This window comes from Panthera tigris, chromosome C1, assembly GCF_018350195.1.
Source record: "Panthera tigris isolate Pti1 chromosome C1, P.tigris_Pti1_mat1.1, whole genome shotgun sequence".
Classification (NCBI taxonomy): domain Eukaryota; kingdom Metazoa; phylum Chordata; class Mammalia; order Carnivora; family Felidae; genus Panthera; species Panthera tigris.
This window is the reverse complement of record NC_056667.1, coordinates 91,802,722-91,819,243: the sequence shown is the minus strand read 5'-3', so window position 1 is coordinate 91,819,243 and position 16,522 is coordinate 91,802,722. Positions and strand designations below refer to the sequence as shown.

Genomic DNA, 16,522 nt, shown 5'->3' with positions numbered 1-16,522 from the left:
TACATGAATTCAGCAAAGTTGCAGGGTACAAAATCAATGTACAGAAATCAGTTGCATTCTTATACACTAACAATGAAGCAACAGAAAGACAAATAAAGAAACTGATCCCATTCACAATTGCACCAAGAAGCATAAAATACCTAGGAATAAATCTAACCAAAGATGTAAAAGATCTGTATGCTGAAAACTATAGAAAGCTTATGAAGGTAATTGAAGAAGATATAAAGAAATGGAAAGACATTCCCTGCTCATGGATTGGAAGAATAAATATTGTCAAAATGTCAATACTACCCAAAGCTATCTACACATTCAATGCAATCCCAATCAAAACTGCACCAGCATTCTTCTCGAAACTAGAACAAGCAATCCTAAAATTCATATGGAACCACAAAAGGCCCCGAATAGCCAAAGTAATTTTGAAGAAGAAGACCAAAGCAGGAGGCATCACAATCCCAGACTTTAGCCTCTACTACAAAGCTGTAATCATCAAGACAGCATGGTATTGGCACAAAAACAGACACATAGACCAATGGAATAGAATAGAAACCCCAGAACTAGACCCACAAACGTATGGCCAACTCATCTTTGACAAAGCAGGAAAGAACATCCAATGGAAAAAAGACAGTCTCTTTAACAAATGGTGCTGGGAGAACTGGACAGCAACATGCAGAAGGTTGAAACTAGACCACTTTCTTACACCATTCACAAAAATAAACTCAAAATGGATAAAGGACCTGAATGTGAGACAGGAAACCACCAAAACCCTAGAGGAGAAAGCAGGAAAAGACCTCTCTGACCTCAGCCGTAGCAATCTCTTACTCGACACATCCCCAAAGGCAAGGGAATTAAAAGCAAAAATGAATTACTGGGACCTTATGAAGATCAAAAGCTTCTGCACAGCAAAGGAAACAAGCAACAAAACTAAAAGGCAACCAACGGAATGGGAAAAGATATTTGCAAATGACATATCGGACAAAGGGCTAGTATCCAAAATCTATAAAGAGCTCACCAAACTCCATACCCGAAAAACAAATAACCCAGTGAAGAAATGGGCAGAAAACATGAATAGACACTTCTCTAAAGAAGACATCCGGATGGCCAACAGGCACATGAAAAGATGTTCAACGTTGCTCCTTATCAGGGAAATACAAATCAAAACCACACTCAGATATCACCTCACGCCAGTCAGAGTGGCCAAAATGAACAAATCAGGAGACTATAGATGCTGGAGAGGATGTGGAGAAACGGGAACCCTCTTGCACTGTTGGTGGGAATGCAAATTGGTCCAGCTGCTCTGGAAAGCAGTGTGGAGCTTCCTCAGAAAATTAAAAATAGACCTACTCTATGACCCAGCAATAGCACTGCTAGGAATTTACCCAAGGGATACACGAGTACTGATGCATAGGGGCACTTGTACCCCAATGTTTATGGCAGCACTCTCAACAATAGCCAAATTATGGAAAGAGCCTAAATGTCCATCAACTGATGAATGGATAAAGAAATTGTGGTTTATATACACAATGGAATACTACGTGGCAATGAGAAAGAATGAAATATGGCCTTTTGTAGCAACGTGGATGGAACTGGAGAGTGTGATGCTAAGTGAAATAAGCCATACCGAGAAAGACAGATACCATATGGTTTCACTCTTATGTGGATCCTGAGAAACTTAACAGAAACCCATGGGGGAGGGGAAGGAAAAAAAAAAAAAGAGGTTAGAGTGGGAGAGAGCCAAAGCATAAGAGACTGTTAAAAACTGAGAACAAACTGAGGGTTGGTGGGGGGTGGGAGGGAGGGGAGGGTGGGTGATGGGTATTGAGGAGGGCACCTTTTGGGATGAGCACTGGGTGTTGTATGGAAACCAATTTGACAATAAACTTCATATATTGAAAAAAAAATAAAAATAAAAAATAAATTGGTACAAGGTAAACAACTGCATTGTAGTGAAATCTAAAAAACTTAAATACCATGGTTTATTGAAGAAATATAGTTTCGGGTGCCTGGGAGGCTCAGATGGTTAAGTATCTGACTCTGGACTTTGGCTCAGGTCATGATGTCATGGTTCATAGGACTGAGCCCTGTATTGGGCTCTGTGCTGACAGTGCAGAGCCTGCTTGGGATTCTCGCTCTCACTGCTCCCTCTCAATATAAATAAACTTAAAAAAATATTTTTTTTCATAAGATTTAACAGCACTCTTAAATAAAACCATTTCAGGGTGCCTGGGTGGCTCAGTTGGTTAAGTGTCTGACTGCGGACTTCGGCCCAGGTCATGATCTCACAGTGTGTTTGAGCCCCACCTTGGGCTTTGTGCTGACACATCAGAGCCTGCTTGGGACTCACTCTCTCTCTCTCTCTCTCTCTCTCTTTCTCTCTCTCTCTCTAAATAAATTAATAAATAAATAAACGGAAAAACAAAAAGCATTTCAGTTTTTATGTTCAGTATTTCTCTAATAAAAATGAGTCAGATGTATTCTTATAAATACAAAATTGTGTGCTTTTTGAGAAAATCCTGCTCTCAAAAATCCATCACAGCAGTAAACTAAAGAGCACGTTGTTACTTTAGTATTAGTGTTGCTAGTGTTAGGCTATAATTTGGGCAAATGTCTGTGGTTTAAATCAACACAGCATGCAATGTAGCAGTGAGAATAAAAGTTCTTAAGAATTGATTATAGTATTCAGTTTCCAAGTAAATGTACAAAAAAACAGTGTCAAAGCCATTTCTAGCAGTTCCCTGATAATGTGCATATTCCAGATGCCAATTATGTATTTCCAGAACCAGGTTTCACAGAATGCAAAACTGTGGCCATTTTCATTAGCATGAACTATTTGAAAACTAGAACTGCTTTTCACTTAGAGGCAAAAGGAAACCAACTGAGTAACACAGCAATTACAGCAGCAGTTCTATAAATGATACTGGATGTTGCTGGACCAAGCAATGCTGCCAAATGAGTAAGCTACTGGAGCAGCCTGGCCCTTCTGCAAAGGTTTCTCACTTCTGGGCAGGCTATAAGATACAAACTCCAAACCAGCATCCCTAGTCCACTTTATAGTGGTCCTAAATGCAAAGCTGATCTATGTGAAGATCTAAACCCAAAGACGTGGTTCATATCAAGAATTATATAGGACCAGGGTGCTTGGATGGCTCATTTGGTTGAGGTCTGACTTCGGCTTAGGTCATCATCCCACTGTTCTGTGCTGACAGCTCAGAGCCTGGAGCCTGCTTTGGATTCTGTCTCCCTCTTTGTCTGTCCCCCCCCCCCCCACTTGTACTCTGTCTCAAAAATAAACAAACATTACAAACATAAAAAAATAAAATCTTAAAAAAATGATATAGGACTTTTTTTTTCTTATTAAAATATTTTTTTAATGTTTATTTTTGAGAGAAAAAGTGAGACAGCATGCACAGGGGAAGGGCAGAGAGAGAGGGAGACACAGAATCCAAAGCAGGCTCCAGGCTCTAAGCTGTCAGCACAGAGCCCAATGTGAGGCTTGAATGCACCAACTGTGAGATCATGACCTGAGCTGAGGTTGGATGTTTAACCGACTGAGGCACCCAGGCGCCCCTAGGACTAATTTGTTAATCGCATCACTACACCTTTCTCTTCATTCTTTCAAATAATAACCCTGCTCAATCACATGAGAGAAGAAAGAAAGCTCCTAACTCCTTTTTCTTCAGGCAACTGAACATTTTAGGCTTTTAACTATTGGAGCAGATCTGAGTGTGGCTGGGAGTTTGCCTGGGGAGGTGGCTCTCAAGGTGTGGCCCGGGGCCCGGCAGCATCAGTGTCACCTTGGAACCCAGGAATACAATTTTCAGGCTCCAACCCCGATCTACCCAATCAAAAACCTCTGGCTGCAGTGTCAGCAACCTATGGTTTAACAAGCCCACCAGGGGACTCTGATGGACACTCATGTTTGGAACCACCAACAGAGAAGAGTGTTCGGTGGGGGAGAAGCAACACCTGACAGGTGGCTGGCAGAAGTTGCTAGGCACACTCCTGTAGTGTCCCGTTCCATCTGTGGGGAGAAGTACACCAAGGGGGTGTGTGTCAATACAACATTGAGTTGTTAATCTACCAGAGCCTGACACTTCAGACGAAACAAAGCACTGGCTCACCCCAAAATTGCATAATTAAAACTCTGCTGATAAATTCTTGGCCCATTTCAAGCCATGTACCCACAGAATTTTTTATTTTTCTTTCCAAGATCTTATTAAAAAATTTTTTTAATGTTTATTTATTTTTGAGACAGAGAGAGAGCATGAACGGGGGAGGGTCAGAGAGAGGGAGACACAGAATCTGAAACAGGCTCCAGGCTCTGAGCTGTCAGCACAGAGCCTGATGCGGGGCTCGAACCCACGGACCGCGAGATCATGACCTGAGCCGAAGTCGGCCGCTTAACCGACTGAGCCACCCAGGCGCCCCTCCGACATCTTATTTAAACTCCAGTTAGTTAACATACAGTATAGTATTGGTTTCATGAGAATTTAGTGATTCATCACTTACATATAACACCCAGTGCTCATCACAAGTGCCCTACTTAGTGCCCACCATGTTTCAGCCCATCCCTCTATTCACCTACCCACCTCCTTTACCCACAGAATTTGAAATCTGGGTGGGACTTTGGGAATCTTTCATGATGTCAAGTGGTGCCATTTCTCACAGATTAAAAAAAAACAGTAAGCTACACACCCGTACCTGCTATTCCAAGATGGATTTTGAGAGTCTCTCCACCTTTTCTATCTTCTTCCAGAGATTCAGATTCACCAGCAATTGGTAGAGACATTGATGTAGAAGGAGGCCTGTAAATAAGTATTTCAAAGGATCAGAACTTGATTAATGATGGGTGAATCAGAAAGCTTGAGATAGTGTTAAAGAATGGTTGTGGAGTCAGTGCACCACTTTAGTAAGGTGCCTGCTTAACGGTACCTCTTTGAGGGTGAACGTCATAAAAATCAACACATACTGTATGAGCTGCCTCAAAACTGGAATACACTTCATGGGGAAAACAAAAGATTTTTACTCAACAAAAAATGTTGAGAGCAGAAAGGGGATTGCCTCCACAGAGTCTGGAAAAGAGGGGCTCTGGTTGTGTGTCCCCGGCACCATCTGTGGAGGATGCTTCAACTGTCAACTCTCAGACAAGGCAGGGAGGTTACCTGAGGCAGAGAAGGTGGTATCAAGACCCTTTGTATCTGAGGTCGGAGGGGAATACGTCATGCTTTCCACTCCAGGGCCTGAGCTCTCTTGTTGGCCTACTAACTTCTTAAATGGTACTCACGGTTTTAACTTCTACCTTCTTCTCTGTCAACGGCTTACTTACCCTAGGGGGAATCTGTAAAGAGCCCCAGTTGTTTAGATTGTTTTTTGGGCTGGATTCTCTAGGGGTAGGTGATGGATAGCTTTTCATTGGCTAATTCAAGGCTCCTATCTCCATGTGGAAGATGTGTAGCAGGTTGGGGCAAATCTGAGTTCTAAGAAAATTTTTTTTTTCTTTTCAATAAAACATCCCTAACTTTTGAGGTTGACAGTCTGGAGGAAAACCACATCTTCCTAGAAACTATCCCTTGGTGACCTGAGGTAAAATAGGGAGGTGGCTGAAGGGATAGTGGGTGAAGCTGACCCACTACGTGGCAATTCCTTTTTTGTTTTTGTTATTTTGTATTTACTGAAATTCAAAACATACTAGCAAAGTACCTCTAAAATAAAGATTGCTAAAATAAACTAGAAAAGTATTTCCAAAATACAGATGCCCAAAAATTAGTTAGCCTGAGTATATTAGTTCTGTTGTTGCTGGAACACATTACCACAAACTTAGAGACTTAACATAAATTCATTATCTTACAGTTTCTGTTAGAGGTCTGACATAGGTTCCACTGGACCAAAACCAAGGTGTTGGCAGGACCACATTCCTTCCTGGAGGCTTTAGGGGAGAACCTGTTTCCTTGCCTTTTCCAGCCTCCAGAGACTGCCTGCATTCCTTGGCTCAGGCTCCTTCCTTCATCTTCAAAGCCAGAAAGGCTGCATCTCTCTCTGACTGTTCTGTATTTCGAATTTCCCTCTAACCCTGACATGCTGCCAATTACCTTTTCTCTTGGATTATACCTCTTCCCTTTAAGGACCCGTGGGATTATAGTGGGTCCACGTGGAGAACCCAGAACAATTTCCCTATTTTGAAGTTAGATTACTACTTTAATTCCACCTGCCACCTCATTCTCTTTGGCCATTTAACTCAACATATTCACAGGTTCTAAGGATTAGGTGTAGACATCTTTGGTGGTGCTGGGGACATTAGTCTACACACATTAATATACTACAGTTTAATATTTTTATGACAGTTCAGTAATTGTCATTCAGTTGCCTTAATACAGAATTTATCTTTTTTATCTATGTAAAACATTAAACTGGCCAGATGCAATAGTAACAAAAAAAATGTAATGCAATATAAAACCCATTGTACAACAGTATAAGTAGTGGTTATTTGTATGCATACGTTCATATATGTATATATAAAACTATACATGTGTACACATGTGTATGTGTATATATTGTGTGTGTACATATATTGTGTGGTAATTCTTAAATTCGTATTATATCATGTCAGTAGAATCCTCTGGCTATTTAGGTCCTTGAAGATACAGACATTTAAGACCGTCATCAAACCTATTTCGAGATTCTTTCTTTCTTTTTTCTTTTTGTGTTTATTTATTTTGAGAGAGAGAGAGAGAGAGAGAATGAATGAATGAATGTGGGGAGGGGCAGAGAAGGAATCCCAAGCAGGGACATAAGACTTGATCTCACAAACCATGAGATCACAACCTGAGCCAAAATCAAGAGTCGGATGCTCAACCGACTCAGCCACCCTGGTGCCCTGAAACCTATTTATAAATTATTTTTATCATAAGGTCTCCTAAATTCCAAAATTGCATATCCTGTTGGGATATTTTCAAGTATTTGTCTTGCAAGTATATTGAAGTCAATATATGCCCAGCTAAGGCCATCTTCTCTTCCTAAATCTGCTTTCTTCTTGTATTCTCCAATTCTGTGAATGTCATCGTAGTCCACAAAGTCACTGAAACTACAGTCCTAGATACTGCCTCTGGGTCCTTCCTACTCACATTTCTCCACACCCAAACAGTTTCCAAATCCCACAGATTTTCCCATGTTTTTCCTATTTGTCATCTTTTCTCTGCCTCCAGTAATTACTTTAGTTTGGTCTTTGTACCTTAAGACCACAAGAGTCTCCTAGCTAGGAGCTTGTTATGAACATGTTATTCTCTGATTAAAAGCATGTCAATAGCTCCTTCCAGATAAAGCACAAACTCTTTATAAGGCCCTTTGTAGTCTGGCCTAGACCTACTTCTTCAGTTACCAAAGGCCGTATTTTTAAATAGTGTGAAATAATAGTGGCCTAAAAAGCCCTGCATTCAATATTCCGTAAGAAAAAGTAACATGCAAAACAAATACACTTACAAAGAATGGAGTCTACAGTCCCAGTCATTAATCACTGATGGTGACTCATGCCTGCCTGTCCTATTTTTTTAATGCCAAGTCCTTTGTTCTTCCTTTCACAGGTGGCCTGATTCCAGTGTCTCCATCCCTCTACCTCTTAGACCTGTTTTCCAACTTTCAGTGCTCCCAGCCTGTGGCCTCTTCCCTTTCTCCCTGTCTCCCTCTGGCTCCAGTCTTTCCTGTTCAGCCTGACTTCAGGGCCACAATACTTTTAGCAATACCTTCAGTTTGGCATCCCTTGTTCTGAGGTCTCAAAACACTTGAAGAACCCCAACCCTTGATAATTTGAGCCTTCCTTCACTAACTTAGTTAACTGGGGTAACTAAGCATTACAGAGAAAATTCAATAATTTTGAATTATTGAATCAGTCCATGGGGATTGATATTAATTATGATCTAAAATCTTAGTGGGGCCTTGGCAGCTCTCCTAAGTCTCCCTACACAACTCAGTCGTGTTGAATAATCACTGTGCTTAACGTGTGTCAGTTTTTATTCTATTACCCCTTTTTGTTCTGAAAATGTTTTTGTATCCCTTATAAGAACTTGTTTAATATAGCTCAATTACAGAATGAAGAGATGAGATTTTATTTTAATGTCACAGCAACGTTAAGAGTATGTGAAAAATGACCTGAAGTGACAAAATTACGTACTTGATATTCATGCCCTGTAACAATGCCATAAACTCATGCAAGACGTTTTCTATTCCTGGAATGTTCTACCCACCTCCTCTGCTTGATAATTTCCTATTCATCCTCTAAAAATTAGCTCAGTATCACTCCCTCAGTGAACACTTCCCTGCATTTCAAGAAAAAGTAGTTAGGGACTCAACCATCCATGCCTCAGTAGCATCATATGTTCTGTGTCTGTCTCCCACAGAAGGAGTAAATTTTTCAGAACAGGGGCTGGCCTTACTTTAGTTTGGTAAATGTTAGCACATGGCAGACAATCAATGCACATGTACAGAATAAATGAGTGAATCCTGGGACTCTGGACAAATTAGTTCCTTAACCTCGGAGCCTCAGGGTCCTCACTTAAAAAATATAGATACTGTATCACAGAGTTGTTTCAACATTTAAATTGGAAGACAGTAATATTTACTAAATCATTTTGACAAATAGTACTCTCCTTCCTTCTAGAATATGAATGTTCCAGAACCCTAGCTATTCAAGAGGATTATCATCCCTAGATCTACTTAACCACCATATTGGCAGATGTCAGTGTAGCATGTATTTTTTCTCTCAAGATATCTTTTTTCTCTTAAAATTCTTAAAAAAAATTTTTTTTTAATCTTTATTTTTGAGAGATAGAGAGAGACAGAGTGCGAGCGGGGGAGGAACAGAGAGAGAGGGAGACCAGAATCTGAAGCTGGTTCCAGGCTCTGAGCTGCCAGAAGAGAGACCAACATGGGGCTTGAACTCACATTCATGAGATCATGACCTAAGCCGAAGTCAGATGCCCAACCGACTGAGCCACCCAGGAGCCCCTCTCTTAAAATTCTTAAAAAGATTTTTATTTTTGTAAGTAATCTCCTCACCCAGCGTGGGGCTCGAACTCACAATCCTGAGATCAAGAGCTGCATGTTCCACCAATTGAGCCAGCCAGGGGCCCCTATCCTTTTTCTTTATTAGCACTAGTGGTTGGCTTTTTTTTTTTTTTTTTTTTTTAGCCAGTTTCATTCTTTTACAAGAGTCGGATATTTGATGATTTGCAGAGAACTACAAAACAGAGAAACAGAGTCCAGGGCAGGTAGGTAGAGGGTGACTTACCAGCTGTCTTATTCATAAATACAGGCCTTATGGTATGAAATATATCTTTCAGAAAATGATACAAATTATGGTAAAGATCCTATGCTCATAAAATGTCAAAACTAGAATTTAAAGGTGAGAATGCTGAAGGTCTGCTGTATTCTTGTTAGTTTCTCTAGGTTTTTGTTTTTTGTTTTAGTTTCTCTAGGTTTTTAATTTTTTTTTTTTTAACGTTTATTTATTTTTGAGACAGAGAGAGACAGAGCATGAACGGGGGAGGGTCAGAGAGAGAGAGACACAGACAGAATCTGAAACAGGCTCCAGGTTCTGAGCTGTCAGCACAGAGCCCGACGCGGGGCTCAAACTCACGGACCGCGAGATCATGACCTGAGCCGAAGTTGGCCGCTTAACCAACTGAGCCACTCAGGCGCCCCGAGGTTTTTAAAAACTTTATATCCTGAAAAATTCAAAGACAGATAAAAGCAGAAAGAATAGTAGGATGAACCTCTCCAGCAGTTACTTACATCTATGTCTTAGAAATATTCAGTCATGTGACTCAGTTGTTTTTGCCTTAGTTTCCCCATCTGTAAAATGAGAACTTGGATTTTATAATACTTTTAAACTGGCTTGATGAAGCTCCTCCCTTAGAGACTTTAGGTAGTAAGGTACTATATATTTTTCAATAGAAAAAACTGATATATTGAGATTTATAATACATTTGAACACAAAGATTTTGTGGCTAAATATTCTGAAAAAAATCACTGGACAAATTCCAACACTCTTTTCAGCTCTAAAGTATTGTGATTTTACATATTTGACATATACTGAAATACAATATAATAAAAACAATTTACTTTATCTTAAAAAAAGTTTTTTTTTTTTAAATGTTTATTTATTTTTGGGAGACAGAGAGACAAAGCGGGAGAGGGGCAGATAGAGAGGGAGATACAGAATTGGAAGCAGGCTCTAGGTTCTGAGCTGTCAGTACAGAGCCTGATGTGGGACTGGAACCCACGAAGTACGGGAACATGACCTGGGCCGAAGTCGGATGCTCAACCAACTGAGCCACCCAGGTCCCCCCTACCCCCCACTTTTTTTCTGTTATAGAGAAAAAGTGCGAACAGGGGAGAGGGGCAGAGGGAGAGACAGAATCTTATTTATTTTAGAGACAGAGAGCATGCATGCAAGCGAGTCGGGGAGAGGGGCAGCAGGAGAGAGAGAATCCTAATCCATGCTGAGCATGGAGCCCAATGTGGGGCTCAATTCCATGACCCTAGGATCATGACCTGAGTTGAAATCAAGAGTTGGATGCTCAACTGACTGAGCCACTCAGGTGCCCTCCAAATAATTTACTTTTTACATCAGTAGTTTAAACATTTTTTTTTTAAAGTTTATTTATTTTGAGAGAGAGGGAGAGAGCATGTGTGCACACACATGCATAGGGGAGGGGCAGAGACAGAGAGGGAGAGAGAGAATCCCAAGCAGAGCCCAACTCTGCTCGATATTATGAACTGTGAGATCAGGACCTGAGCTGAAAAACCAAGAGTCGGATGCTCAACCAACTGAGCTACCCAGGCGCCCCTCACCATTTTTCTATTTGGTCCATACTCAGTATGCATAAGTGCATGGATGGGTCAGAGTTGCTCCTTTTCCACTGACAGTTGTACAATTTCAGATTCAGAGAAAAGAGAAAATAACTATTGGGAGTTTGGTTCTCCTGAGAAATATTTTTATGTATCTTGGGATTAGGTGAGGTCTGTTTATTCTAATGAGTTATAAACATCTTTCCTATAAATATAAATTCTAGACTCTCAGAATTACATTCCCAGAGATAATACAGAACATAAGGTGATCTATTTTTGAACTCTTCAGTATTTGAGTTGCACAAGTGGAGAGATAAAATGGTAGAGAAAGGGCCAGAAAGGGAATATTAAGTTCACGAGAAGGAATGATGAATTCCTTTCCTTCCACTTTGTTTTGCTGCTCATTTTGTCATTTTGCCTTAAACTGATTCCACTAGAAAAACACTGTTACCTAAGAAGCCAAATGTAGCATAGCAAAAATTGTTTAGTCTCGAGAGCAGGATATAAAGAAAGAAGCCAGGAAATTACAGTTCAAGAGATGACAACACAGGAAAGGTAAGTTATAGTAAAATGCATAGTTTAATCAATTGATTTTTTATTAAATATGTATTTTCAACTTTAAAAAACACTGTAAATAGGGAACTATATGGATGTTACTATTAAAAACATGGAAGTTGGTGCACAGGGAAAAATTAAGGTTTTCTTTCCTTTACTAAATATATTTTTCTCAGATATTCAAGTGATATATAATTAATTTTCTTTTGTAATTGAGTGTCTTCAGTATTGCTAACAAGCAAGCCTCTCCCCATTCAGCTTACTCTCTCACACTCTGACAGGACTCTTCCACATCTTTCCTCTTTCCTCAAACCCATCTCCATCTTTCCCGTCCGCACTCTTCAATGATCATCTCATTTCCTATTTCACTAGGAAATAAGGAGAAAATTGAAAATAACTTCTATATGCTTCCATTTCTCATATAACTGCATCTAAAGCCATATTCTCTGCATTCATTGCTCTTGACAATCCAAGGACACCGTCTAGTAACTGTCCTTTTTCTCTTCTGTGTCCCCTCTCTCCCTACTGAACCATTCAGATCTGTACACAAATACTATCTCCCATCTTAAAAAACAAACAAATAAACCCAAAGACCTGCTCTTGACCCTGTATCCTCTTTTTATTTGTAACTTGATTTTCTGTTCTTTTTGCAGCAAAATTGTTTATGCTGTCTCCAATTTTTCTCCTCTCAAGCCCTCTTTAACCCACTCCAAAAAGGTTACAGGCTCCCAGCAATCTATCAAAATGCTTGTCAAAGGCACTGGTGGTTTCTGGACAGCAAATCCAAAGGTCAGTTTCCAGTCCTCATCTTCCATGATCTACTTCCACAGTGTGGGACACAGCCAATACCCTTTCCTTTTCGAAACACGTCTCACGCTTGGTTTTTCAGGACAGTCTTCCCCTTTGGTTCATTCCTTTTCTTTCACAGGTTGTTCCTTTGCTGGTTCTTCCCCATCTCCCCAACCTCTAACACTGGAGTGTCCCACCCCTCAGTCTGTGGTTCTTTTCTTTATTTATAGTCATTCCCTCTAGGTCATTTAACCAAATTGCATGGCTTTAACTGCTCTGTATGCGCTGATGACATCATGATTTCCAAAATTGTATCTTCAGCTCGGGCCTCCCCACTGAACTCTTGGTGTTATGTCCAACTGCCCACATGATGTGCCTGGCTGGATGTTAAATAGGGATCTCAAATGTGACATGCCTAACATCCAACCTCCCAACCCCCAACCTGTTTTTCTTAGAGGCTCTGCTATTTCAATAAGTGGAAAAACCATTTCTCTAGTTACTCAGGCCCTAAATCTTGGACTACTGAAAGAGCCTCCTAACCCTTTACCTATTTCTGCCATTCCTCCTGTCGTTGCTCCCCCAAATTGTCTATTCTCTACCTAGCAGCCATAAGTCCGATAATTTTATTCCCTTGCTCTAAACCCTCCAGGAGCTTATTGTCTCACTCAGGTTATAAGTGGCCGATGAGACTCTTCATCATCTGATGCTATCTCCAATCCCCCTACTCCTCATTCTCTCTGTTCTAGACATACTGGTCTCCTGGCAGTTCCTGGGACATGACAAACACACTCCTCCCTCAAGACCTTTGTCCCTGTTCCTCTACCTCAAATGCTCTTTCCCCAAATGTCTGCATGGTGTGCTTCCAACCTCCTTTAGGTCTCTGCTCAAATATCAGCTTTGCCAGGGAGGACTTTCTTGACTACACTCTAAAACAGCAACGTTTCTCCCCACCATGCCTTCCTACCCTGCATTATTTTTCTCCAAAACACTCATTGCTCTTTTTAAATTATACATGTATGTATTAGCTCGTTATTTGTTTTCCTCTTAGAATACATGCTCCAAGAGGTCAGGGACTTGGTCTATTTTTTTTTCACTGCTGTTTCTCTAGTGTCTAGAATAGAGCCTAGCACATGGTAAGGCACTTAAGAGGTATTTGTTGAAGAAATGAATAAGTCTGCGGAGGTCAAATTAAAACATTTAATTTGTATAGTTTCACCCAAAACTTGAAGATGATGAAAGACTTATAGCTTAAATAATTTTAGACTGTGGGGAGCTTGTTTGGTAAAAGGTAATAGTAACTTCTATGTGGGTCAGGTCAGTCTCCTAGGAAGAGAACAGTCCTTCACTAGTAAATATTATGAAATATGAATGCAAAAATTTAAACAGACAAACAAAAAGAAACCACTTTTATACTTTCAGATAAATAATTCATTTACAGAGCTTCAACTTACGTTTTAAAACATGGGTCTCCAGACATCAGCTGCATACTGATCAAAACCTGAATATTAGGAAAAGAAATGTGATTATAAAAGTTTCCTTGAGAGGAGAAGCCACATTCCGCTCATCTATGCATCCGCCACAGAATCTAGGCCAATATTTTCTGTTTAGAAAGTATTAAATAAAATGATTGCTTAATTGGGTTACATCCAGTATTAAGTTGCTGCTTTATACAGACACAGATTTAAAACCACTTTTTAACATTCAAAACTCTGTAACTGCAAAAATCAGAGTGGAAAAGATGGAAACAAAAAGCAAGTGCTGCCCTAATAACAGTTCTGTGGGTGTGTGCTGTGCTGGTCTAGTTTATCTGTCTTTCCTCCCCAATTCCTGTGGTGCCCAAGTGTCTGGAATGTTTCCCTCCAACTTGCCATATTGTTGCCTCATGGGCTGCCTGAAGTGGCTTGCAAGAGCACAATGCTTCTGGCCCGTGTTGCAGCTTTAGATCAGAATTTAAACCTTTGCTAATGCTTTCTGAAATGCTGCTAGTTGTGACTGTCTTTTAAGACTCAACCACAGCGGGCGGGGGGGTGGGGGGGGGAGGAGGAGGCGCCTGGGTGGCTCAGTTGGTTAAGTGTTGGACTCTTAATTTCAGCTCAGGTCATGATCTTGTGGTTGTGGTGAGATGGAGCCCTGAGTCAGTCCCTGTGCAGAGTGTGGAGCCTGCTTGGGATTCATTCATTATCTCTCTCTCTCCCTCTGCTCCTCCCCCGGATTCACTGGAGCTCTTTTTCAAAATAAACAAATAAACATTAAAAAAAAAAAAAAAAGACAGCCATAGGACCTTGTTTCCTTCTTCTGGGAGTAATAATGATAATGGTAGTAATAACAACAACATTAACAGCAATCATGATTTGAGAATTAATTATGTGCCAGGCATAAACCGTGTTTTATAATGCAAGATTTCACTGGATCTTCAACACTCCTATGAGAGATGGATACTTTCATTTTAAGTTCAGGAGATATATTAGTATTTTCAAGATCAGGTAGCTAATAAAGGGCAGGGCTGAGATCTGAAGCTAGGACTGCACAATACTAAAACCCACGGTCTTTACGAAGAGGAGGAGATATAGTGGCTGACATGTATCCTAATATAACCAACCTCATTTCTTTCTTATTTCTTCACCCCAGTGTCTCCACTACTGTTCTTTTCCCCTTTGAGCACTACACTTTCTAAATGTGTGAGTCTGGGTCTGCTGCGCTGGTAGCCTTATCCCCTCCACCACAGTCTGGTTTCTAACTCTGTCAAAACAGCACTCTTGAGTATCTTTAATGTCTGAGGAGGGAGGGAGATGGCACATGCAGCTCTTAAGAAATTGTGTGGGGAAGCAGAACAGAGAGAGTAGGATAGTGGTTGGAGGAGGTGAGAAACGGTTTTTGTTTTAAACACAGCAGATACTAGAACTGTTTCTCCATATGTTAATGAGAATGATTCACTAGAGATAGAGAACATCAGGAGAAGGGATAGTCCAAGTGGCACTGCTCTGGATTAGGCAAGCTCTGGATTCTTCAACCCAAGGGAAGGGATTGACTTCTGACAGGGAGAGGGGCATTTCCTTCATTGTAACCAGGGCAAAAAGGATAACAGGGCTGGACAGACAGGAAGAATCATAAATTTGGCAATGGGACAATGAGGGCATTTGGTTTAATGGCTTCTGTTTTCTCAATAAAGGATAAAGAAAGACCATCAGTTGAGAGTAAGAGTGGTGTATAGAGATCCAAGGGGAAAGAAGGTATATAATAGAGTCTCTAGAAAAACGGGAAAGGATGCTTTCAAAGGAAGTACAGTTGCTTGATGGCAGGGAGCAAGACTGAAGGAATGGCAGCTGGATGGTTGTATGATGTTCTCCAGCAACATTCGGCAACTAGGACGCAAGTCCAGAGAGGACAGTTGAGTCTGACTGGGGTCGGGGATTACTCAGGGGAGAGCAATGAGGGAGACAGGGGCAAAGGAGCGAGGAATATTTCTGAGCATAGGATAACCATGGATACCAGAATCGAAGCTGGATAAAGAGGGAAGTGGAAACAAGTGGAGGCTGGTAGACAGTGAGAGCGGTCAGGTTAAGAATAGCCAAGTGAACAGTAGACCAAGAGGACTGGAAACATAATAGATGGGAGCAGGGGATACATGGAACTAAAATTCTGGAGGTGGTGGAATTTCTAGAGGTAAGTCTAGACTGTGACCATGGGGTGTGGAATGGAGGTGAAGAAAAGGAAAAAGTTCCTGGAGAAGGGTAGTTTGAGGAAAGAAGAGGTCCCAGGCACATGAGAGATTAGCTAGAAGGAGAGAATGCACAGAAAAGACAGTCTGCAAGGACAGATCACCCACCAGATGGTGGAGCCATCAAAAAATGACGACAGAAGGGATGGAAAGAAAAACTGTGAGCCAGGAGCTAAGTCATCATAAGTAGGAGAGAGAAGGTAACTAGGTGACCAGGAGATGACAGCTCAGGCAGGGACACAGCGTGTGTGATACAGAGTGGTATGATCTATAAAAGAGTAATTTCTTTGTAGGGCCAAGTGGGAGAAATGGTGTGAAAGGATCAATGGAGAGCCAGAAGGAAACTACTCCAGGAGTTGGCCCTAAGGAATAGCAGGGGATGGAATTTAAAATTAGAAGGTTATTTCAATTCCCAGAACACCTGGGTGGCTCAATCGGTTAAGTGTGGGACTCGATTTTGGCTCAGGTCATGATCTCACGGTTCAGTTCGTGAGATCAAACCCCATGTTGGGCTCCACACTGGGTGTGGAGCCTGCTTAAGATTCTCTCTCTTGGGGTGCCTGGGTGGCTCAGTAGCTTAAGAGCCTGACTCTTGATTTTGGCTTCGGTCATGATCTCATG

The 16,522-nt window shown here is 41.0% G+C and overlaps 1 protein-coding gene across 3 annotated transcripts in view; it reads right to left on the bottom strand.

Annotated features, from left to right (window-relative positions):
* Window positions 1-16,522, bottom strand: part of FAM102B (family with sequence similarity 102 member B) — a 100,257-nt gene that overhangs the window by 16,710 nt on the left and 67,025 nt on the right. For all 3 annotated transcript variants that reach the window (XR_006221774.1, XR_006221775.1, XM_007090052.3), the window contains exons 5-6: window positions 13,635-13,681; window positions 4,699-4,802 (exon numbers count right to left, since the gene is read on the bottom strand). Coding sequence is in view for 1 of the 3 variants with exons in the window: in XM_007090052.3 (XP_007090114.1) it covers window positions 4,699-4,802; window positions 13,635-13,681 (151 nt within the window). In the remaining 2 variants the exon portion in view is untranslated. The remainder of the gene's footprint in view (window positions 1-4,698; window positions 4,803-13,634; window positions 13,682-16,522) is intronic.